We start from the raw sequence: 23,819 nt of genomic DNA, 5'->3' as shown, positions 1-23,819 counted from the left end.
ATTGCAAATAATAATCATCCAAAAGGAAAGACATAAACAAAATCTACCATAAATTAATAGAAACGAACTCACACGACTGTTTTAACATGCTGTTTTAAAACCTACTGGCAAATATGTAAATACTTTTTTCTTTTGCCAGTGCAACCAAATGTTCAATTTTATTTTTGTAAAATGCCTCCTTGTTTCCGGTCTTGTCGGTCTCGTCACAAGTCAACCTTGCTGCCAGTATGCTACAAATGATTGGCTAAAAGTAAATGACGTAAGGCACTAGTAGCAATACTATTGGACAACAGTACTATCAATCAAAACTTACATTCTATGCAAAATGTGAAAATTTTACGACTTCATTCATTTTTAACCTTGTACATTCATATTTTTTATTAATTTATTCCCTATTATTCTCTCAGTTTTTGTCCTCACTTGAATAATGTTACTTATTATTAAACATCAGAATTTGTATTTTGCTGCCACCTAATGGAGGGGAAAAAAACAGCAGGCACTAAGAAAAAAAAACAGAAGCAGGTCTTTGGAATGTCAACTGTACTCGTCTTGCGCATGACAAAAGTGACAGTAAAGCTTCAGCAACAAACAAAAAACAAACAGTTTATCATTAATGCAATAGCATCTCCTAAAAGACATTTAATGTCAATAAAATCCGTTTCCTGTACATTCCTATGAAGGCACTGATATGAAACCTGCACTGTTACAAGTTGCTCACTGAAAATGATGTCATGTTATTCCAGGGAACACAAGGTTAACCTGAACTGATCATTTTAAAATATTGACATCATTTCAAAGTCAAAGTCAAAGTCAGCTTGCCAGTTTGTGTGAAGTCGAGCATGTTTTGCAGATTCATCATCATGAACAAATATTTAAATATGAATTCCCTCTTCAAAGTGATAAATTTGAGAACGAATAGTCTCTTACATGACTTCTCAGGGTTTTACAATGGTAAAAAACAGAGAGGAAATGGCAGCAAAAGTTACTCCACTCGATAAAGTTTGTGCAACCAAGAAGTCTGCTCAGTCAATTGAACATCCAGTAATCTCCTGATGAAACACACTGAATATGAGGATAAAACACACAAATGTTGAAGACAGACTCACGCAGCTTTCTGCAAAGTAACCATTTTGGTGTTCTCATTGTCATCGCACTCCTCCGCCTCCTCCTCTGGCAGCGGGTCATAGAGGCGGCGATACAGCAGACGTGTTACCAGCGTGATGATAAACATCTCCAGGATCAGCAGTTGCTGACTCATCACTGTGGAGATGCACAAGGAGCAACGTGTTTTAATCAACAGATGATTAAAGTCCAGGTGAAGTTGGGGCAACAACAAAAGAAACCACAGTCATTGCTGATGAAGCAAGAAAAGGTGAGGGAGAGATGATGGATGGTGACTCACTGTATCCTCTGGCGGCGGAAGAGAATGGAGGTGCGCAGGCGATGGTTCCGTTCAAAGCCAAGATGTTGATGATAGCAGACTGAAGCTGGCTAAGGATCAGCACGAGCTGCGAACATGTGAACACTTGTTGGAGCTGACAATCCCATGCTGATGTTATGAGGTGTGGAGCGTGAGTCCTACCTGGTACATGGCGTACTTGGGGATGATCTTCAGGGTACGTAAAGTGATCCTGAGGTGCATGAACGTGATGGCCACAGGCCACAGGGCGATGATTGTCAAGATGCCCACAAAGGGGTTGATCCAGATTGCAGAGCCGGTGATGCTCAGCTGAATCAGTCGAACACGGGGGAGTGTCAGCAAATACAAGACAGGACACAACAGAGAGGGAATACAATGAGCAACAAAAAATTCCATTGAAAAGTTTCCAAACAAAGTCACAGAGGGCAAAAACGTTTGGATAGTGTAGGAATTTGAACTTGTAATAAATATATATTTGTGATAAAAGTGTCATATTAAATATAAAATATAGTAATAATAATAATGAAAAATAATACTTTTATATTTATATATTAGTTTTGAATAATCTTACATTTATATATTATTTATCCAATATAAACTAATATAATATATATAAAACTAAAACTACACATCCACGTAAGCTTCTGAACCGAAACCCTCCAATTTGAGGCTTGGCGACAGTTTTGAATTGCTTTGTCGCCCCCTCGTGGTAAAGGTTTGAAACAAACCAGTAATATCAATATAGAGTGAATGTATGTATACTAATAAATATACAATAAATGTAGTTGTGATAAAACTGTGATATTAAATATAAAATATATTAAAATAATAATAATGAAAAAAGATTTTATATTTATATATATTATTTTTAAATAATCTTATATTTATATATTATTTATCCAATGTAATATAATAACATATTATCATATATCATATAATCTAATATCATAAAATAAAATATATCATTTAATATAATATACATATATATACACATTTGACAGGAGCTTTGAATTATGATTAATTATAGAGGATAATGTAATATGCAACAAATGTACAGGTAATGATCCAATCTTTCATCATTTACGATGTGGCTTTCCTGTCAGTAACCGATACGGGTATCAAGGCGATTGACTCACATCCGCCAAGTCAAATGTTCCGTTGGTCCACAGGACAATGGAGAGGACAGTAAAGGCGACTTTCAGCACAGCAAACTGGAAGGAACCAAGTTTGAGAAGGAAAAGAGAACGCCTGCAACAGGGGAAACATTTGCGATTTTTTCTACCACTTCAGAGCACAAATAATAAGATGCATCAGGAGCCACTTCTCTTAGTATTCCCTCCATGTGTGTGCATGGAAAAAATAGTGTATGAACTTTTAACCGTGTGCTGCCTTTACCAATAAAAGTTGAATGGCCAAGAGTGTGTTCAACCTGCCTTCCAAGTACAACATGTGCAGAGGATCTCCTCATTTTACGTAACTTTCAAACTGCTCCCCCCCACACGCAGAAAAAATCCTCCATAATGTCTCACACGTGCACACATGTGGAGGTCGGGAGGATGTGTGCTTCATTAACTACATGAGGTTTCCATATATGATAAAGCGTTTGCACAAGAGTGTGAAGCAATGTTCCAAAAATCCGAGATACTGCATATTTACCTCGTGATGGCTACGAACGGCAAGCAAGGGCAACAGCAGCAGCACGGCCCCGTGCTGATCCTCAATTTATGTTTCGGCGCCCGCCGCAGGAACGCCTCGTCACCGCCCACCTCTTCTATCATCATGATGAGGAACTTGAACACCACGATGGCAAAGTAGCTGCAATGAGAGAGAGGATGATGGCGAGAGTCGATTTTAAATGAGCAGAAGACGGCACACTCACCAAGCTGAAGTCATATCCGTAAACATGGTGGCTCGGGGGATCCACATTCCCAAACAGGACATGGTGGCGATCACCTTGAAAAAAAAAATCACACAAATTAGGGATGCACAAAATGGTAACAATCATTTCTTCACAACAAATCATTCTTACCGGTGCTGCACCGTTCACCCATATGATAGTGCTCTTTTTATGGGCTGGCACTTTTTTATAAATATAAACACACTCCTCAAGGAATAGCAACATGGACGTGGCTGCCATGAAGGTGAGGACAGAGTATAAGATGATGCCGAAGAGGTCCAACTCTGTGGAGAAACAAGTCACATGACGGAAAATAGATCATCTTAAAAAAGATATAAAGGTAACATCTGGATTGTTGCAACATTAACACAGTTCAAGTAAATAAGAAATGTGGAAAAGAAAAGTCAAAACAGGCAGCTAGCTTTCTCATCGTGTGTCAGCAGTGGTGTATACAACTTCCATGTAAAAGAACACACATCTGGTGTTCATTTAAAAGATGGTACACACGTTATTTAAGCTTGCAAAAAAGAAAAAAAAAGAAAGAAAGAAAGCGTGACTTGATGATTTTATTTGGTTGCCCGTAAATGAGCGTCATTTATGGTGGTGAGTTTCTGGTAATCAAAGTCACTTAGTGCACTTTTAATTTTTGATTTATTATATTGCATGCATAGTTTCAAATGACAACCATGACATCTTTAAGGGGATTTTCTCCCTACATCCTGTGTTGAAACCGGGGTAATCCAGTTTGAGTTCTACGTACGGATTTAGGATTAGGTTTTGAGGAATATAGTATTATTGGATTATTTGGTCACAATCCTTTACACCTTAATTCCCCATGTGTGGTCAAAGAATTATTTAGTGTGAAATATTATCTTAGACTAACTGAATCAAGATTTTATTAACTATGGAAACTATGGCTATAAATTTGGAGACTTGGAAACATTCAGGAAGTGTTTCCTAACACACTGTGGAATGATGCATACTGCCTGAATTCACCATTTAAATTAAAAATATATGGCAGAGTTCGTCAGAAACAAATGACAAATAATATCAAGATAAAGGTCAAATTTTTGGTTGACGCCCTAAATGTTGTATTTTTAAATTGCACTTAGTCACGTAATTACTGTTCAAATGAACAAGATAATAAAAAGAAACGATTTTCTGATTAAATTGTCCAAAAGTATTATTTCAAGATTTTCTGCAACTCACACGTTCAGCTCCTGCTCAACGTGTTTGTTTCCTTCCAACATCTCCCATGTGCTTTGGATTAGTGTTTATTTTCCCTTTTATGAATTTATGCAGTGAAACAAATGTTTTTAACTAAACTGGATGCTGGTGAGACATGAATTGATATCACGCCCAATCAAACTTTTGACAGGGTGATATCATCATGACACCTGAAGCCCACTTCCCGTCTCGAAAAACAGTCTACTCACGGAGGATGATGTCCATAGCCAGGGGAGGCTTTCCCTTGCACCGAGGGTCCATTGTGGGGATGATGGATTCGTTCATGTTGGAGGTGCCCGAAACTTTCACCGTGGAACTTTGGCGTCGTGTGCTGGTTCCGTGTTGGCACCCACGGACACGCGCGGAACTTGGAAGTGGCGGTGTTGTGATTCCCAAGTAAAAAAGAGCGTGTTGCTGCTTGGCGGTGCTGTCATAAACGCATCAGGGGCAGTGGGGCACCCCCGCACCCCGTTGGGCCCGCCCACTCCTGCACACGACGACGCACTCCTCCCAATGCTGAAAACACGAGCTTGAGGCTACATTTACCTTTAATATTTTGTGCTTTTATGGAAGAAAATACATATTTGGGAACATAATATAATAATGTGTATTTTTATTTTTAAAAAATATGTTTTTGTAATATTAATGAGGGGAAACATTCATGTTAAAATTGACCTCAGATAGTTTTTATTCAAATAGTAAGGCATTCAGAAATGGCAACATGAAAACCTTTATTGGGAACTTTATCTAATTTCAGAGTACCTTATACATTTTATAATTTTGGACATCAATTTGGGAACAAAACAAAAATACAAATTTGCATTGCAATAATCTATTTAGGCGTAACCCTAGTAATGTCAAAATCACCATTTAATAGTGTATTTTTGTGTTATCTGTAATGGATGAGCCATCCAAAGTTGTTCAGTGAAAGCAAGGCTGCTTTGGCCTTGCGACATGTTTGCTTTTCAACACGTTAAAAAAAAACTGACATTGAGGCCATTGCCTTGGGAGCCAAGGATTGCATGCTGAACAAGTCAAAAAAAGTATTTTAGAATCGCAGCAAATGAGCTACTTTGCAACCTCGCCCTCTTATTTGCATGAAATATATCTGGACAGATGAAAGAATTTTGGAATCAAGTGCATTGGAGTTGACATGTGATTTGTATTCATTTGACAACCTTCCAAGAGGAGTCAAGGGCCTGTGTGTTACAGATAGCCAAAAGTTCAACTCCAAAGCTAGCTTAATTCAAATACTCTTATCACACACGCTAACCAGACACAACATTAGGTACACTTGTGCACACAAGACTCCACTTATAATGTGTGTGCAAGATAGTTTTAGACTGAGGGGCTGAATTGGTATTTCTGGACTTTTGCCTATAATAGGACAAATCCCTGGGAATGTCTCATGGAACTATGCTCAAATGACAAATGCACATTTGTAGGTTTTATGGCTTCATTTATTAGGACACAGCAGAGTAAAGCTGCTTTCAAACATGATTCACCTTCAATTTCAACCACATTGACACAAGGCTCAAATCATATTTTCTGACAGCGAGGCGTCATGCTGAGGGGCTTTATTCTGGTGTTATGCACACCGGTAGGTACAACATATGTAAAAAACAGGTTGCTGCACTGAAGCATTTCTCTCAAGACGATAATATTACAAAACAACACAGTGCAAAAATACACACGCACGCGTCGAGGCCCAGAGTAAAGATTAGAGAGCATTTATAGAAAATTAAAGATTGATAGGTCCAAATATTGTGAATAAATGGAAATTAGTGGAAAGGTTATATAACTTCTGCCAAATAATTTTGATTTGTTATAATTTGATGGCACTTCAGTTATGAAGCCCATTTGACACTTGTATGTTCTGCTTACATGTAGCACAGCTATGATAGAAAACATTGTACAACACCACAGGTCACTCTATACAATATATAAATGGCTGTAAACAGCGTGGGATGTGATTTGCAGTTGGCTCAGCTGTCATGAGGATGCGATCGGACACACTAATATTACATAAGTGCATGAGGAACGGGTAAGTTGCATATGTGGAACAGATTTCCTTGCTTAGTCGTTTGGTCATCCTACAAATAAAAATTCTGTACAAAAAAGATACTGTGAGATTGATGATAATCCCTGCGTTGCCAAGGACACAAGATAATTCACAAAATACAAGCTAATGCTCGGGAGAAGCAAAAAAAAAAAGGCCAAATTTGATGGTCTCAAGTCTTCAAAATGATTATTTTTTGTCATGATCCAAAAATATGACTGTATTTGAGATCATGTTTGTGTGCAGCAGGTAAAGCAAGTTTTGTCGCCCTCTGCTGGTTAGAATGAGACAACACGGTGTGAAAATAAAAAGGTGCCATGCCTCTTAAATGTTGTTTGGCCCACAGAGGTTAAGGTAAAGCTAAGGATGCTGTAAACACTTGTAGTTCAGGAGTTTGAGCTCCTGCTGGTGCAGCCCTTATTTTGGCAATAAATGTTGAATTTGTCGAGCACTGCAGACATAACGAAACGTAAAAGGGACGACTTTTGGACGAGCAAATGCGTAAAAACGAAAAGACACACACACGCACACAAATCATTCAACTTGTGATGCTTTGCCAACCTGCAAACGAGCAGCACTGTATACAGCAATAATATACGCAGTGCAAATGCATCGTCTTGTGCTCATACAAAAAAAACGGTCACTGACCCAGGCGTCTGGGGACATCTGTGCTGGGAAATATTCAATGTCCTTCAAGAATACAGTTCAAAAGAAGAAAAACAATAGTCCCATCAGTGGATTCTTCGTAGAAAACAAAAATGCTAACGATCCAACTTTTCTCCCATTTTTGACTGCAGCTTTGTGCCTCTTCATGTGATCCAGGTAGCTTTTGGCACAAAAAAAAATACAAATTTTAAAAAAAGCAGCTTGTGATTCCCGCATAGGATTAGATAAGAAACCAAAAAAGTCCGATACAGATACGATGAAATAAATGTGTGTGCTGCTGCTGCTGCATGCGGAAAAAAACACCAACGCCATGGACGCAGCTCTGTGCTGTTACAGGCAAAAGGAATGCATTTCCATCGTTACTCTGAGGTTGCACGGAGGGGCCGTCACCATGGCGATGAGTGAAAGTGTCGCACAGCTTAAGGCATCGGACTGGATGATTGAGGAGTGGCTCCTGTGGCGGGGGGGAAACACAATAGCCAATCAGGTGGATTTCTATCGCTAGCTTTAACTACGCCGCACGATTATTCATAGAAGCAACAAATCACCTGGTTAGGACTCACTCTCCATGGAGATGGCGATGGTGTCATTTGGGGCTGTGAAAGCAAACAGTTAGCGACAAAGACTTACAATTATTTTTATGATCATCACTTATAAACCTCACCTGACTTGATGGGACTACTCGCCTCGTGTTGTACCGTGCTGTTAGTGTGCTGCTCATTGTTCAGGAGGCGGTTGTGCGACTCGCTGAGCGGGCTCACTATCACTTCGCTGCAATCAAAATAACAAATATAATAATAATAAATAAAATTCTTTCACTTCTGATTGATCACCTTTTATTAGGCTCCGGGGACGAGACGGCTGTCGGCTGCTCGACGTCGGCGTTGACGAGCCGAGTGGGGAACGTCAGACCGTCTCCTTGACTGTGGGAAACGAAAACTAAGTCAGCCCAAGTAACATCCAAGTGGAAATAATTACAGCTAATATAACAGTCAAGACAAGTACCTGGTTAAGACTGGTAGTAGCCAATACTTCTTCTGGTCTCCAAACACCTGAGCTATATTTTTCCGGAACCCCAACGAAAAGCCATTCTTGTCGGACCCAGTCCTAAAGACGGGCGCTCTGAACGCCTCTGAGACATAATCGATCAAATCAGGTCACAATGGAAATCATTTCAAGAACCCATTATCAGGTAATAGGTGAATTGAAGACTCAACCTATGGTGGAGCGGTTCTTTCCAACGAGCCACAGGTGGTAGCTGAAGAGGGAGAGAATACTGATGCAGAACATGGCCGCCACAAAAAAGAGAAACAAGACATGGAATTTGGCGTGTGAGTGAGTTTCCTGCAGGTCATTCTGTGGAGAGACATGACAAAAGGGAAGCATCAATAACACATCGAAGTGTGTGTGGGTGTGGGGGGGAATGATCTGCGGTGGAATTGGAAACAGGGAGGGATGGAGACAGCATCACCACAATGCGGTGGGGTGGCTGTGTTACCTTTGGACAGTTCTCAGCCGATTTTCTCCGGCAAAGCTTTAGTACGAACAGAAACGAGACTCGTTAGGAAAACCGGGGCGGGGGGGGAGAAGCAGGAAAGGGGTGTGAACACATACGGAAGGTCACAGCGCGAAAGAAGGACAGAGGACGCATGGGGGTGGAGTGGGGGGGGGGGGGGGGGACTCCTCCTTTAAACAGATCAAGACTGTGCCCGAGTGTGCCATTACTCACGGTCCAGAACTTGATGAAATACTGCAGCACGGTGGCTGCGATGAACAAGCAGTAAAGAAGCGAGTAGGCCAAGAAGAGGATGAAGAACTTGTAATTGGAGAAGCCCACGCAGTTGTTCACCCTGGAGGAAGACAAAAAAGGACTAAGGTTAGACTGGACCTTATTTGCATCAAAACTGTTTCATCAGTTCTGTGGGTTGGATCTTGTACCAGGGACAATGGTGGTCCATCTTTAGCACACACCTACAAAAAAGATGGAGGCAGATGAAACATGACTAAAGAGGTAAACGGACAAGAAGAGCCAACAAATGTTGTTGCGTTCAAGTGATTAAAAACATACATGTCGCACGCGGAGCAGTGGTGACAACGGTCGGGCTTGATCACTTGACAGCGGTCGCAGTAACGAATTGCTGCAGCAAAAGCAGAACTGGGTCAGAACTGACGTCAGCATTGTATGCGTCATATTGTTGCAACATCAAAAGTACCTCCTGCTCCGGTGCGGGTATAAAGTGGCAAACTGGCAGCGGCTCGACACAGAATCTCTTGCTGGGATTCTGGCCGCTCCTCCTTCTCGTAGCGCTCCTTCTCCGCCTTGGCCAAGCAGAACTGGAGGGAGTGTAAAACAAAAACATGATATTTTAGACGATTGACCTGAATAGCACCACGGGGGTCACTCTGGATCTGGATCACAAGCTTACCTCTTTGGAAGGGTTGGCAGGCTTTGTGAAGATGGTCTTCCAGTATGACCACACAAACATGATGAAGGAGAAATGGAAGAAGATGAGGTATACAACTGGGGGGGAACAAATATGAAAAATGTTAGCCTTGAGGGAGTGATGGGAAAACAAAGCTTTCAGGTGTTCATGAACCAGTTGTGTTTATTGAGCTGTCATTCCTTAAACCCCTTTCTATAAACCAACAGTGCCATCTAGAGGATGAAAGAAAAACTGGTTCATGAAGCCAAAATGAAGCTTTATTTTCCCATCACTACTTTGAGAGAAAGGTGAGCTAGCAAACCAATAAGACTTAGGAGACATCATAAAAAAAGCTTACCCTGCTTTCCTATACTAGTGATGGTGACTGTAAGAGACAAACAACGTATTAGTGACATAAAAAAAAAAAAAGAAAAAGCTGAGATTTCTTTTGGACGTTTTTTTGCAAGTGCTTGCAATGACAAGGCAACCAAATGACGAAAAAAAAAAAAAGGAAGGATGCCGACTTCCCCACTGAGCTTCAACCTAAAACTGTTAGCAAGGCACGGGGAAAGTTTGTCTCGGTCCAAAGCATGTTCATCACTTAAATTATACTTCGACTCAGAACAATGACAGCTGTCGGTTTGTTAATGCGTTGTATCAAGAGAATTTTGCCAGTTTTATTATTGGGCTGCAGTCCATTTACTTCCTACTGGCCAAAAAAGCGGCTGTGTGTCGAGTACAATGGAAACAGCGGCAGTAAAAAGGCTTAAACGAAGCACAACAGGGCAGCGAGGAGTCTACTCACATATGCAAAGCTCCACCACGTAGGCATAATAGGACCAGCAGACGACCAAAGCGATGAAAATCACAGGTATCCATGCTAATCCCCGTTGACAGCATCTCAGTACGTGCATGGGCGCCATCTTTCTCCATCTACTGGGGAAAGGGAGCGTCTGCGTGTGACGTCATCAGAGCCAAACCACGCAACCCGGAAATGATTGCTTTGGCGAATGTAAACAAAACCCACAAGGGGTTAAGTTATACGCAGGCGCATTGTGATTAAAATTATTTGGAGAAAATCTTAAATTAATGCAAATTTAAATTATTGCAATAAATATTACAGGACTCTTAATCGTGTTATGTAAAAGATTTGTAGACCGGATTAAAGAGTGTGTCATAATATGTAAACAAACTCAATGACTCAATGAATTTATAATGGTAGAACTTTTGATTACTTATGTTGAACTTGGCTGGGATGTAATATTAGCAGAGTTGTTGCCAGGGGAACAGTTTGAACTTTGAAACTGTCAATAAGGAAATAATCTTGGTACAAGGAAATATACAACAACATCTACTGTGTATTGATAATTATACTACCTTAAATCAATTGCTGGTTTCAGTTGTCACACCATTCAGCACATGATGTAAAATCAAATGACACTCACATGAAGTCTGTCATGAAAACAAAGAGAAAATGCTGGCTTGATTTAATAAATTATACATACACTTTTAAGATGTACAATGGTCATCGCATCATAACGTGTCTTTTTTTTTAAGACAAAATCTGCATTCAAAGTATTTACACATGTACAATTATCAGGCAGCACTTTACAAAGCAAGGCGAGTATGAAAGACAAAAACTCAAATCAAAACCCTCTCTCTCTCTCGCACTCGCTCTGTTGGAGGATATTACTTTGCTGTCCCTTGATTATAATACATGTTTCCCTTCCCAAGTGTAATGGGCATTAAAGGGAAATCAGGGGACTGAATAACATCCATGAAATCCACCAAGAGATTCTAAAAGGATTACAGTTCAGTGACTGATCAAATCATAAGGCGGGAAGGGTGTGTATGCAGCGAAAATCTATTCTATGATAGGGTTGGAGGGGGGGACCGAGCTTGCTCTTCCTGCTTTCCTTTCATAGTTCACAAGCCTTTGGCCAACCAGGTACCTGCCAACAAAAAAAGATATTATTGGATTTACCGTTTAAATTTAGGAACAGGATAATACATAAAACAAATACGTCTTACTCCACTAAAAACATTCTTACTTGTCATTCTTGATGTGCTCATACAGGCGCTTAAACTGTCGAATTTGGAAGGAAAGGATGCCGATAAGTGAGACCACCATCAGGAGGAAGGGGTATATTCTCCTCTGCATTAGAATCTCCATCTCTGGGGTCACCCCTATGGCAACAAAATGATTGTTTAACAGTTTAAAATGAAGAATATGTGGCCAAAAGATTTCAAAGAGTTCACACACTCACCGACAGCAGGCACCACCCCAGCCGCAATCACGTAGGGCACACACAGAGACAGCAGCAGCACTGAGATGACTGGGGCTGCCAGTTTACGAATGATGAAATGAAGATCAATGTTGCGAATTCCATTGGCGTACACCTTGGGGAAAAAAAAAATCAAAATATTGTTAGCAAAAAAATAAAATCTTGCTGTGACACACAAAACTAATAATTAAAAAAAAAACAGATTCTCCAACTGTTTTTACCTGTTCAATAACAGTTTTCAGCCACCAATGAGGACCCATCAAGGTAATTGCTGCAATGATTTTGGCATGAAGCACTCCAAGAGCCCAATCCTGCAAACAAGAAGGGAGGGGGGGGACTTCAATGATTCAGAAGATACTCATGATGCCAAAAGATGAAAAAACAACAATGACATCGATAAATCATAAACATACATCTTTTAATCCGGCGAGGAGAATTACCTGCCAGGGGTAGAAGAGGGGTGTTTGATCCAGAGGTACTCTGAGCGGAGCTACAATGACCAGCTCAAACAGCAGACCCAACAACAGTGGGATGACTCCAGCAACCAGCAGAGCAACAACCAAGGTTTTAAGGATCTACACAAACATGTCATTTCACGATGGATGAGCAAACAGAGCAGTGACATTTGCTTTTCTTATTTAAATGGTGAAGCTGTTTGATTCTGGTGTGACACCCACCATGAACGTCCACTCCTGAACTTTGTGCACAATAACAGTGCGTCCCTGGGGCATCCAAGCCAGCAGTACAGTGACTCCACGGATGGACAACCAGCATACATACAGGCCGCAAGCTGCAGTGTACAGCTCGTGAATTTTGGAGCTTCCAGTCCAGAAGGACATCAGCCAGCGTCCAGTGAACACTGGGGGGGAAAGATAAAAATAAATATCTCCTAATTATATCAACTTCAAGGTGGGCCTGTCGTTGTGATTTGAGCTAAAGATAGTACTGCACAAACATCAGACAAGTCTTGTAAATAGAACGTTCAAATGTGTTTCAGTGGATACGGATGAGTGAAATTGAAAAACAAATATAGCATCATTGCTATATTGCTCACCTGGTAGTGTCAGGCACACAAGACTAGCCACCAGCAGGGTGATGCACATAAATGCAATCAGTAGCACAATCTAGAGAAAAGATGAACACATTTAGTGTCAATCCCTCAAGTACAGAGCAACTCCACCAACTCAAATCAAACCAAAATAACATCACAAGCTTCTCCATTGGGAGTCACGCCCTTGTAAATTTGAAGGAATCCAACGAGGGAGTTTTCTTCTTCCCAAGCAAAACTTTAGTTGAGGTTCTATTTGACACATGTTCCTTGTTGTCTTAATTATAGGGGCGCAACTCTGGAGCAGCACATTAAAAAAAAAAAAAAGACGGGAAACGTTGGATAATCTTACTCTGAATGGGAAGCGGAGAGGTCTGTGGTATGGCTGGAAGCCCACAGGTCCACCCTGCTGCAAGATGGCCTGGTGGGCTGCGTGCAGCCCCTCGCCAACAGCTGGCGGCGGGTTGTTATTATTGTTATGTTGTCCCGGGGGAGGATTGTTGTTGTTGTTGTTCACCGGCTGGTTAGGATCAACGTCCTCTTGCTCCCCAAGGAGGTACGAGTGGAGATCTCTGCCATGGCACAGATGAACAAATCAACATGGACATGAAAAGATGCCGAGTGCAAGGAAGCAGAGCACGGGCTTTAGAACTTACAATAAATATCCAGCACTGACTGTCCAGGCCCGAACTAAGCCTTTGAGCCACTGGCGGGTATGTCCTTGCTCCAATAAAGCTGGCAGCACGACCTGAAGTAATAATAGCTCCAAAGACAGCTCGCTGACTGGGGCATCGCTTTGGGTAATAGGTTAAGAAAAGGTCATGTCAACAGAGTACGGAGGTGCATATAGAAAGCCCAAAACAACACAACAAAAGTTGTAGTCGGCTCCTTACCTGTAGAGCATGACGTTATATGGCAGGAAGGTGGGCATCAGTAGTTTAATCAATCTGATGGGAAGCCACAGCATTAACAACACAATGGAACCAAACACCACCACCGACAGAATGAAGCGCCGCAGGTGTCTGTAGATGGGAAGGTGAATCATCTCCTGCACTGGGTTAAAATCGGGATCGTTGAGGTTTCTCAGAAACCACAGGACCCCAGGCCGCAGCACCTGATGAATAAACAAATAAGGGGGAAAAGTAAACAAATGTTACTCTTTCCCTGGCCAAGAACAACTCGCTGCAAATGGGCTTACCTCTCTTAAAAGTAGAATGAAGGAAGCAAAGTAAAAGACGTAGACCATCCCAACAAGCCAATGAAGGAACATGGTGGTGCCAGGTGCCGATTTGAAACTCATTTCTCGATCTTTCAGAGAGGCATCAAACATCTCCTGCAAGTTGAAGGTTGATTAAAGGTTAACAATGATTTAAACTGGAGTCACCAACAAAATATCTCATTTAGGATGTGTCAGTATTTTCTTGCGAATGTGCTGCTCATTTATCTCAAAGAAGAATGTCTATTTTGGACATTGCTGTACAGTGCTGTTCTGCATTGCAAAGGCGAAAACACCACGTTCTATTTATGACAAAGTGATGAAGATAAAAGGCATCCGATTCCACACAGCCTTGGAGCATTTGTACTAACATGAGGGATCAGACATCTATTTTATCACGAATTCACTTCAAGACATCAATTAGAAATGGGTCACATTTGATTTTTGAGTTTTTCTTTGAGCATAAAAAGAGAGCTGGCAGGGCTACAATGCAAACGACAAAGGCTGATTTGGTCAGGAATAAAAACAATATTTACAATTAGGTTGCCCTTAAAATAAACAAAATCCACAAGCCCAAGAATAAAAAGTGGCGGTTGGGCTTCTTATGCAAACTTCCTTCCAGGTTACCACAAAATTTTCCACACAGCTGAAAAAAAAAAACCTTAACACAATGATGAATGAGTCGTACAAATAAAAAAAAAAAAAAAAAAACTCTTACTAGAGAGCAGATGTCAAGCCACCAGCCACATATCAGTGGAAAAACACCAATCTCCACAACAACTAGCAGGGAGACCTAGAACAAACAGTCAAGTGTCAACATTGAAATAAAATCAGGATTAGAATAAGAATGATCTGATTATGCCAAAAATATTTGTTGTGTCATATCCTGATGTATATTCAAATATTGAGTCACAGTTACTGTATACAGTATGCCAACAAGTTACCTTGACAACGATATAACAGACTCCAAGGAGACGGCGGGATCGCTGAAACCGGACCAGAGCAGCCAATCCCTACAACATCCTTGTTAAGGATCACCGCCAGATTGTCATAAACAAAATCTTTAATATGCATTGTGCCTGCGCCGTGGAAGGATACGTGACACAGTATAAGCGTCATGGCCAGCAGGATGTAGCCAACAATGGTTGTGATTAAACCTTCAAAATGGGAAGCTTGAACCTGAAACAAAACAAATACACGACAAAAACATGAGCGCGCCATTCATGAAGCAAGGTATAATTCTTAAAAAGTTGTGTCTTACATATTCCTCGAAACCAAGACCCACAACTGAGAAATGTCCAATGTGGTAGGGACAAAATGCTGTTAGGAGAGAAATGCTAATATTAAAGACAAAGAGTGTCATATTTTGATTCGAGTTTAACGGATGAATCAATATCGGCAATGAGGAGCCTTTCGGACTTCCACATTCCTCCCAAAATATTCATTGGATCAAGTTATTAAGTTGCAGTTAATGAGTGATAGTAATATTGACCAGCGTACTTACCGAACACCAGTATGAAGAGTGTGTTGAGAGACACCACCCAAAATACATGCTCCTACAGGACAAACAGAAGTCATGAAAAAGGAAGGTTCAAAACGTTCCAACTACTTTCATTCAGGGCAATGTTTTGATTCTTTCATAAATTCCTAATTTGTCTCAGCCTATGTGGTGGCTCTTATAGTTGCTAGTTGGGAATTACTGCCTTAGGGAATATGAATAAAACTTACGAGAAAAACCAGCGATCCATCCAAGCCGAGCATCTGAAAAAAGAACAGAATCTGAGTGCCTTTTAATGAACACAATTAAGTCAAATGTGCAGTTATATACTGCATTTACCCTTTCCCAGGTGAGTTCCTCGGCCGCTCTGTCCCACTCCAAAGCGTTCCAGTTCATATCATCTGTAGGATATATTTCAATATTTAGTATCATGGACTGAAAAGTCAAACGGGTCAGGAAATAAACTCGCGGTCTGACCTTGCGCGCCATTATTTGGGTCGGCATCTTCAGCAGCCACTCCTTCCTCTTCCTCCAGCTCGGGGTCATCACCCTGCTCTGGCGGATCAGGGGGCTCTGGCTCGGCATCATTCTGGGCTGGCGGCTCTGCAGGGGCTGCTTGGTCGGCAGGGGGTTCATCTGCTGCTCCAGGGCCTGCTGCTTGCGCCTTAAGGGACAATATGGGTACAAAAATAAATATCAAACCCAATTGAAAGACCAGTTAAGAAAAGCACCTCGTTGGCTTGTCCGGCCGCATTGGGTGGCGGAGCCTGGTGCTGTTCTAACCACTGTGGAGCGCCGCCGTGGACGATCTGCTCTCGGAGCCACACCAGGCTAATAAACGCACATAGGGTGCAGGTAACCACAAAACACCCCTGCAGACAGTCAGCAAGCAGATTTTCTCTACAGGAGGGGGAAAAAAAAAAGAAACAATTACATACTGGCATGTTTTTTTCTCCTTAACAAACACACTGCGATAATTGCATTTGATTATCACTCACGTGGAGAGCATGTCCAACGGCAGTGTCAGAAGGGAGCTCACGGAGCCGGTAAAAAGACACTTGTAGATGCGACCTGAAACAATTGGGAAACGATTAACATGGCACGTGGCATTGTGGATGCACGTTCGACACTTGACTCACATGCAGTGAGAGGAACCACGCCAAGCCAAGCGAAAGCCACCAGTGTGTAATGGAACCAGTAGCGAATGGCGGTGCCCACGCTAGTCAGCAGGCCGGCACAAATGTCCTGAATGGGCAGGCGCGACGGCATGTCTGGGGAGTAGACTGGAAAAAGTACACAACTATTATTACAATTTGATTTTTACAAACAATCTATTAATGGTTCACAAACATTTTGGAATTAAACTAAAATACTTTCAAAGCAACTTCCAACAGTGATAGATGACTCATTCATTTCTCCATAAAAATAGACAAGCTATTATGACCATTAAGCACTTACTTGGTGTGAATGCAAACCTGTGCTTGCATAATTCACAATACTCCTTCCTGCTGTGTTTCAGCCACTGGACCAGACTGAAAAGCAAACATTTTCAAATCAGAAAATAATATGGATCTGCTTATAGTTCTTCTCGTGGGGTGACTTTAAAGTCAAATGCATTCATGGTGGGATTCAATAACTGCCCAGAAACATCCAGGCTTTTTTTCCCTCTATACAGGGCACCCTGAACAGGACACAATGACAATGCAACACATTATATTTGGTCTGTTGGCAACTCCACACCTCAAGTTTGTAACGTTAAAGGTATCTAACCAGCAGGAGATATAGGGAAAACATATGCTTTGATTATTATTATTTTTTTTTAATGTTTTCTGCGACAAACAATGACGGTCTACAATTTTCCTCCAAGGTGTCCCGTAAGTTGGTCTGACATAACAAAATTCAAAGTCCGTTACAAAAACACAAAATCCTGTTGGAATTTACACTCTACTGTTGTAGAGTAATCTGACCATAAACCTGATTTGGTCATTACCTAACGGCTTTAATCATCTCGGGGAAACACAAATCCTTAACTAATGGCACTAAAAATAGCCCAAGTGAGATATTATCTAAAGTTACCCTCGTCCTAGTACACACAAATTCATAGTGTCACTGAATTGCATTGTGCCTGTTCTTAATCATTTTTTTAAATTGATTTGGCATAAATCTTGTTGAGTATTGATCATTTTCACTTACCATTCCTGGTGAATGAATTTTATGCTGCCGGTGCATACGCAAGGATGATACAGAGGTTTGTCTGGGGTCCCCTCAGAGCGGCAGACACGACAAATATCCGCTGAGATACATCACACACAAAAAGGCAAAACACAATTGTTACTTTCAATATCACAGCTCAAAACACTTAACACGGGGGAAAAAAAATATATTAAAAAAAAAAACAAGTCATATCTCGTCATCAGTGGGTGTGTCTGCTGTGCTCAAATTATTGCATAATTTAGATGTGTTCCTAATGAAGTGACCACCACTGAATAGGCTATGGACTGCTGATGACATCACTACTAGATGTTAGTAGGTTCTTCTTGATTAAAGTCCACTTAATTCATGCTATCATTTTGTAACATTTAGTCAATATACTGAATTGCACTCTATATTATATATGCAACATTACGTCGGTAAGGTCGAATGTTGGCTGATAAAGCACGAGCAGGCCAGCTCAGCTTGGTTTCAAATGATGCGCTTACGATCACTTTGACCAATTGCTAAATAAAGCTTACTAAGACGAGACATCCGTTTACCTTCTTCGGTCGTGTCCATGTTGTTTACAAAGCAACAGTCGCTGTTTCTTCCAGGTGTCGCTCGCTCTGCGAACCCATCAACGACAGACGATATAGCTAGTTTAGCTTGCCAAGTTAAGCTAGCGAAACGAGTACAACGTTATGGATCAGAATGCATCGGCAACCACAAAATGGTTTCGCAACAGTCGGAAAATCCCGGTGCTTTCTTCTTCGCCGTGTCACCAGTTTTAATATCCAAAGAATGTTTGCTAATTTCACGTTTTCCCCCTAGTTATTAAGATAAACACCGCATCCGCTATACGGTTGTACTGACAGTTGTTAAAGGCAAAAAGACAAATGGCTAACTGAAGCCTGACGCATGCGCCGTGGACTAGAATAGAGTTTCTCGCCCCTTGTCTTCTTCTTCAAAACAAGTCACTTCAAAGCGAAATGCTGCTATACCGCCGTCTAGTGTATTGGAGGAATATAGCTATAACTTGCAGTGATCTATTTGTAAACTAATTCTAAAAATCATAAACTGAATGGATATAACAAAAAAAAATACAGCACCACTGTTAAAATGGAGCATATACGAATTACGTATCACTTATGTCACATAACTTATGAAGTGCCTTGTTCTGTTGGTTGTGCTTTGCATCAAGAACAGTATTGGTAAGCTTTTATTTTGAAAGTTCTGACAGAAACAACGATCGTGTTCAGATCACAAACCAAACTCCTCTGCACGTGACAAGCTGCGAGACTTTCAGTTTCTTTGGTTCCAAGTTGGAGAACAGCACGGTACGTCTGAAAAATGCCTCATGTGATACTTGCAATGACATTTAATGCAAAAAAAAAAGTAGCGTGTTCCGTTCTTCTTTTTTTAAGCACTGTCTATCTCACCTGTGCGTGCTCACCTGCGTGTTTATGTGTGTCCACAGATGGCAAACGAGGCGAGACCTTGTCCTTGTGATATTGGTGATCGAATGGAATATGGGGGCCTTGGTCAGGAGGTCCAGATCGAGCACTTTAAAGCATATTTAGTGAAGCCACCAGAAGCATCTGACAAGGCCATCATTGTCATCCAAGACATATTTGGATGGGAGCTTCCAAATACCAGATACATGGCTGATATGCTTGCTGCCAATGGATACTTGTGTGTTGGATGCATGTTTATTAACTAACTGAATGCACAATAATGCAATGAAAATGTAATAACTGACAGGAGCTTATACATTGGCACATTTTAAAATTAAAATATTGGTTGGCATTGCTATAATTTTCTCTGCAGGGCTATTTGCCCAGATTTCTTCCTCGGAAAGGAGCCGTGGAACTCATCACGTGACTGGTCCTCATTTACAGAATGGAGAGAAGATAAAAAGCCGACCAACATCGACAAGTAAAAACGCTCTGCTCTATATTTTAGGTCAGACTAACAAGAGTGTGCAAATAATGCTGCTGCTGTTCAAATTGAGGTTGCTGTCTTCCTCAAGGGCACATCATTAGTCAATAAGCAGATTAGCGTTTCAACAGTTGAAGTTTGGTCTAACGATAATTTTTTAGGAAGTCTTACTGGAGACCCTAAGAGTACAATTTGCCTTTCAGAGAAGTGAATCTTCTGCTGAGGTTCTTGAAGGAGCAATATGGCATCAAACGCATCGGAGTGGTGGGCTTTTGTTGGGGAGGAATTGCTACACATTATCTGGCCTTTCGCAACCCCGAGGTTAAAGCCGGAGTGTCATTTTACGGTGCGTCACGTACACAACTGTGACTTTGAGCATGTACACTGAATAATAAAGCTTATGTATAGGTATCATCAAACTCGATGAGGACAGGTATGATCTCAAGAGCCCAACCCTTTTTATCTTTGGGGAGAATGATCATTTAATACCACTGGATCAAGTAGGTATTGATTTTCATGAGGTATTCTCCTAGCTTAATTTATCATGTATATACTAAGACTGCACTTGTGCTCTTCAGGTGAGTGCTCTTGAAGCAAATCTGAAGGAGAAATGCACAGTGGATTACCAGGTGAAGATCTTCCCTGGGCAGGATCACGGGTTTGCCCACCGAAAGAGAGAAGATATCAGCCCGACAGATGAGCCCAAAATTCTGGAGGCCAGAGCTGATATGATCAATTGGCTGAACAAGTACATTTAAGTCTTTGCAAAGTCAAGTATAAGAGGGAGGACCATTGCTTATTAAACCTCCTGCATGCAAAATGATGTCATGGAATAAAATATTACAATTTACACATTTCTACAGACCAACATTTTAATGACAATTTTGATACCAGAATGGCGAATTGTATCAAATGATAAATAGCAGTAAGCGGTGTGGTTTGGATGCAGTGCTATGGAAGTGCTTCCAATCGTAAGAACTACTCATACTGTGCTCCGTCCGCTTCAGTCTTCGGTCTCTCCAGGGTTTCGGATGTCGTCGATCTTGAGGATCATCTTGACCACTTGAGTGGCCAGTAAGATCTGCTGTTTTTTGCCAATGAGGGTCTCGATCACATGCTGCTGCTTCATGTCTGCGTTGCAGCAGAAGAAAGACGATAAATAACAGTATGAAGATGACACGTGTTGCAATTGAGTCACAATTCCACGAGGCTGCTCACCGTTGGTGTTTTTGTGCAGACAGTCGATGCCCAGGTAGGGGTTTTTGTCTCTGACCTGTCTGGCTCTGACCTCTGTCATGGTCTGGATGGGGTTTAGGCCGCTGTTCTCAGCCAAGGCCATTGGGATGACCTCTAAAGCATCTGCAAATGCCCTCATGGCATACTGTTCCAATGATGGGCACTTGGAGGGAAGAAAGACAAAAAAGTTAGGATAGATAAAAGTGGGTGGATCATTTTCTCTGGCGTGCAACTACCTTGTCAGCAGCCTGGTTGACTGCCAGAGCGCAAGCAATCTCTGAAGCTCCTCCTCCATACACAACGCGGTTGTCTCTGACCAGGTTACGGATGACGCAAAGAGCATCGTGGAGTGCACGCTTGGCTTCCTCGATAATCTAACGAGACAGATGGAAGAGATGATGTCACGTTCGACTCGGAAGTCGTCGCTCTTCAATCGCAGCTGTTTACCATTTTGTTGCCTCCGCGGATGAAAATGGTCACAGCCCGGGTGTTTTTGCATTCCTGGATCACAAGCATGTGATCCTTTGTGGTGCCGAAGTTGATCTCCTTCACCAAGCCTGCCGTTCCGAGCTTCTCTGGAGTCAGCTCGCAGAACCTCGGCACGATGCGGCCGCCGGTGGCGATGGCAATCAACTACAAAGGAAAAACGAGTGATTATTAAATCCATTGTATGTTAGTTGAAAAAAATAAATAAAAATTGCGTCTGTAACCTCAATCTCAGGCCCTCCGACCCAGCGGACAGCAGGTAACTTGCTCTGCAGGAGAAGATGGTTGGCTTCATCGTCAAAGCCCCACTGGCAGATGGCCAAGTTCGCGCCGACGCTTTTGATCTAAATCAACACGGAGGTATTTACATTTGGGCTTAGACAACACCCAATATCAACTATATCGTTTGGGCAAGTAACCTGTTCGATCATCTCCTCAAACTTCTCCTTTTCATATTTCTGAAGAGCTTTGTAGTCCTCAACAGAGGTGACATCCAACTTATGCTTGGTCTTGGGCTTCGGGGGCTCAAACGGGCAGGTGAGGATCGCAATTTTAACATCTTTCAGAACCTGAATAGCGATAGTCAAGTCAGAATTGGCCGCATTGTTTTACAGTCATATTACCAATTGTGACAATTGTACCTTTGGCATTTGAGGGTGACTGAACTCTTTGTCGACAATGACGCCTTTGATGAGCTGCGTGTCCTCTAACTTGCCTCCCACCTTACCCTCCATCTTGACAAGCTCAAAGTCAACGTCTTTTCTCTCCATGTCAGCCACGGTGAGAATGGCATTCACTGCAATCTCTGCCATTTGCCTGTGGCACCGGTTGATGCTGAAATATAAAAATAAAAAAAGCTTAGACTAGTACTCCACAAATTATTATTTCATAACTGCTTTGCATGTAGGAGACTCAACTCACACTTTAGATCCCAGTGTGGTCATGGCCGTTTGAATGAGGGGTTCTCTGTTTTTAGGATCGAAGGGGAAGGTTTCTGCAATTTTGTCCAACTGCTCAATCGCAATACATGCCGCCTGATCATAACCGTCTGAGACCCTGATGGGGTGGATCCCGCGGTCCAGGAGCTGCTCTGCTTGCTCAAGCAGAGCCCCGGCCAGAACTGAGAAGACAAGGCGATGTTGACCAGATTAATTTCTTGCAATATTTACCTTTAATCCAATTTTGCTTCCACGTACCAACAACTCCAGTGGTTCCATCACCAATTTCATCATCTTGGGACTTGGACAGCTCCACCATAAGTTTTGCAATCTGATGGTCGACATCCATCATGCTGAGAATAGTGGCTCCATCATTAGTGACAGTCACTTCTCCATCTCTGTCAACCATCATCTTGTCCAGTCCTTATCACAAAATAATTTATTAGATTTGATGAGGGGAATTCTAATCAACTGTGTCCCAAAAATCACTCGTTTATTTAAATAATTTTCAACATTTAATTTATTATACTAACCATTGGGTCCCAATGATGTCTTCAGCGTTGATGCAACTGCCTTGGCTGCCATAATATGAGACTACAAACACAACATCGATTAATTAGACTCAGCATGTTTGGCAAGGTTTATTCGCAATCTTGGATGGAATTCGGAAATAATGAGCATCTTATCAAGACAAGGGCCACAGCCCCATCCAGAAACACCCACCAATTGAACGCCTTGCGCATGCACATGGGCCTCGTGTTAGCATGGTGGCTAGTAAACGGACCTGCTAGTTTTTTCCTCAAATGCGGTCACGTTGTCATCACGTTAATCCTACGTGGGTTTTTATGATTCATAGCAATTCGCTGATAGCTTCAGAATGTCAAGCTTAACTAATGAACATGATTGCGCAAGCAAATCGGTGATATGCTAATCAACGTGCATGACCAAGCCCCGCTAGCTAGCTCATTGTACCTTCAGTGCATCAATGCCCGTTAGCCTTGTCTTCGTATCCTGGTCTTTGATGATGATGAATGGCCTTCCATATTCATCGAAGGCAAGTGTGCCCAACGATGACATGTTGATTTTTGATTTTGGGTACCAATTTGCCTTGTTAAAAATGAAATTCTGGAGTGTGCGGGAGTATCAAGCCGCACGGATCTGCCGGTGACTTCTGGAAGACTCCACGGGCGGGAAGGGCGGCACCAAGCAGAAATATTTCACTTTTACAAACGAAATGCGTTGCAACTCCACACTTTTAGACGACAAAACTCTGCAAATACTGTTGAATA

General features: G+C 41.7%; 5 protein-coding genes across 5 annotated transcripts; 1 reads left to right on the top strand and 4 right to left on the bottom strand.

Annotated features, from left to right (window-relative positions):
• Positions 1–525: 525 nt before the first annotated feature.
• slc51a (solute carrier family 51 member A) lies at positions 526–4,976 on the bottom strand. Its single transcript, XM_088363244.1, has 8 exons — positions 4,754–4,976; positions 3,450–3,601; positions 3,300–3,373; positions 3,077–3,235; positions 2,557–2,668; positions 1,583–1,729; positions 1,403–1,508; positions 526–1,260 (listed from the first exon to the last, which is right to left on the bottom strand). Exons 1-8 carry the CDS (start codon positions 4,827–4,829, stop codon positions 1,103–1,105), a joined length of 984 nt encoding a protein of 327 aa, XP_088219370.1. The 5' UTR covers positions 4,830–4,976; the 3' UTR covers positions 526–1,102.
• Positions 4,977–6,106: 1,130 nt separating this feature from the next.
• On the bottom strand, positions 6,107–10,656 carry LOC148380710 (palmitoyltransferase ZDHHC20-B-like). Its single transcript, XM_088364031.1, has 13 exons — positions 10,498–10,656; positions 10,051–10,077; positions 9,696–9,790; positions 9,483–9,603; positions 9,338–9,407; positions 9,208–9,240; positions 8,999–9,119; positions 8,487–8,625; positions 8,275–8,401; positions 8,103–8,192; positions 7,934–8,040; positions 7,818–7,865; positions 6,107–7,723 (listed from the first exon to the last, which is right to left on the bottom strand). Exons 1-12 carry the CDS (start codon positions 10,613–10,615, stop codon positions 7,822–7,824), a joined length of 1,092 nt encoding a protein of 363 aa, XP_088220157.1. The 5' UTR covers positions 10,616–10,656; the 3' UTR covers positions 6,107–7,723; positions 7,818–7,821.
• Positions 10,657–11,150: 494 nt separating this feature from the next.
• LOC148380709 (E3 ubiquitin-protein ligase MARCHF6-like) lies at positions 11,151–18,856 on the bottom strand. The gene is made up of 25 exons (XM_088363994.1): positions 18,493–18,856; positions 17,933–18,032; positions 17,198–17,271; positions 16,879–17,022; positions 16,738–16,810; positions 16,471–16,639; positions 16,217–16,403; positions 16,079–16,140; positions 15,970–16,002; positions 15,746–15,797; positions 15,503–15,561; positions 15,340–15,420; positions 15,186–15,254; positions 14,960–15,034; positions 14,224–14,358; positions 13,919–14,139; positions 13,682–13,819; positions 13,378–13,597; positions 13,032–13,101; positions 12,655–12,836; positions 12,418–12,552; positions 12,199–12,288; positions 11,960–12,092; positions 11,744–11,879; positions 11,151–11,644 (listed from the first exon to the last, which is right to left on the bottom strand). The coding sequence occupies exons 1-25, from the start codon at positions 18,509–18,511 to the stop codon at positions 11,557–11,559; spliced, it is 2,745 nt and encodes a 914-aa protein (XP_088220120.1). The 5' UTR covers positions 18,512–18,856; the 3' UTR covers positions 11,151–11,556.
• Positions 18,857–19,154: 298 nt separating this feature from the next.
• cmbl (carboxymethylenebutenolidase homolog (Pseudomonas)) lies at positions 19,155–20,726 on the top strand. The gene is made up of 6 exons (XM_088363398.1): positions 19,155–19,269; positions 19,410–19,624; positions 19,760–19,867; positions 20,074–20,216; positions 20,279–20,370; positions 20,449–20,726. The coding sequence occupies exons 2-6, from the start codon at positions 19,410–19,412 to the stop codon at positions 20,626–20,628; spliced, it is 738 nt and encodes a 245-aa protein (XP_088219524.1). The 5' UTR covers positions 19,155–19,269; the 3' UTR covers positions 20,629–20,726.
• cct5 (chaperonin containing TCP1, subunit 5 (epsilon)) lies at positions 20,725–23,734 on the bottom strand. Its single transcript, XM_088363393.1, has 11 exons — positions 23,503–23,734; positions 23,064–23,124; positions 22,789–22,953; positions 22,514–22,712; positions 22,234–22,426; positions 22,012–22,161; positions 21,817–21,936; positions 21,554–21,739; positions 21,343–21,480; positions 21,089–21,269; positions 20,725–21,001 (listed from the first exon to the last, which is right to left on the bottom strand). The coding sequence occupies exons 1-11, from the start codon at positions 23,605–23,607 to the stop codon at positions 20,874–20,876; spliced, it is 1,626 nt and encodes a 541-aa protein (XP_088219519.1). The 5' UTR covers positions 23,608–23,734; the 3' UTR covers positions 20,725–20,873.
• Positions 23,735–23,819: the final 85 nt, after the last annotated feature.

Source organism: Syngnathus floridae, chromosome 20, assembly GCF_059516105.1.
Source record: "Syngnathus floridae isolate MCC-2025c chromosome 20, RoL_Sflo_1.0, whole genome shotgun sequence".
Classification (NCBI taxonomy): Eukaryota; Metazoa; Chordata; class Actinopteri; order Syngnathiformes; family Syngnathidae; genus Syngnathus; species Syngnathus floridae.
The sequence above is the reverse complement of the archived record's forward strand: the minus strand, read 5'-3'. Positions and strand labels throughout refer to the sequence as shown.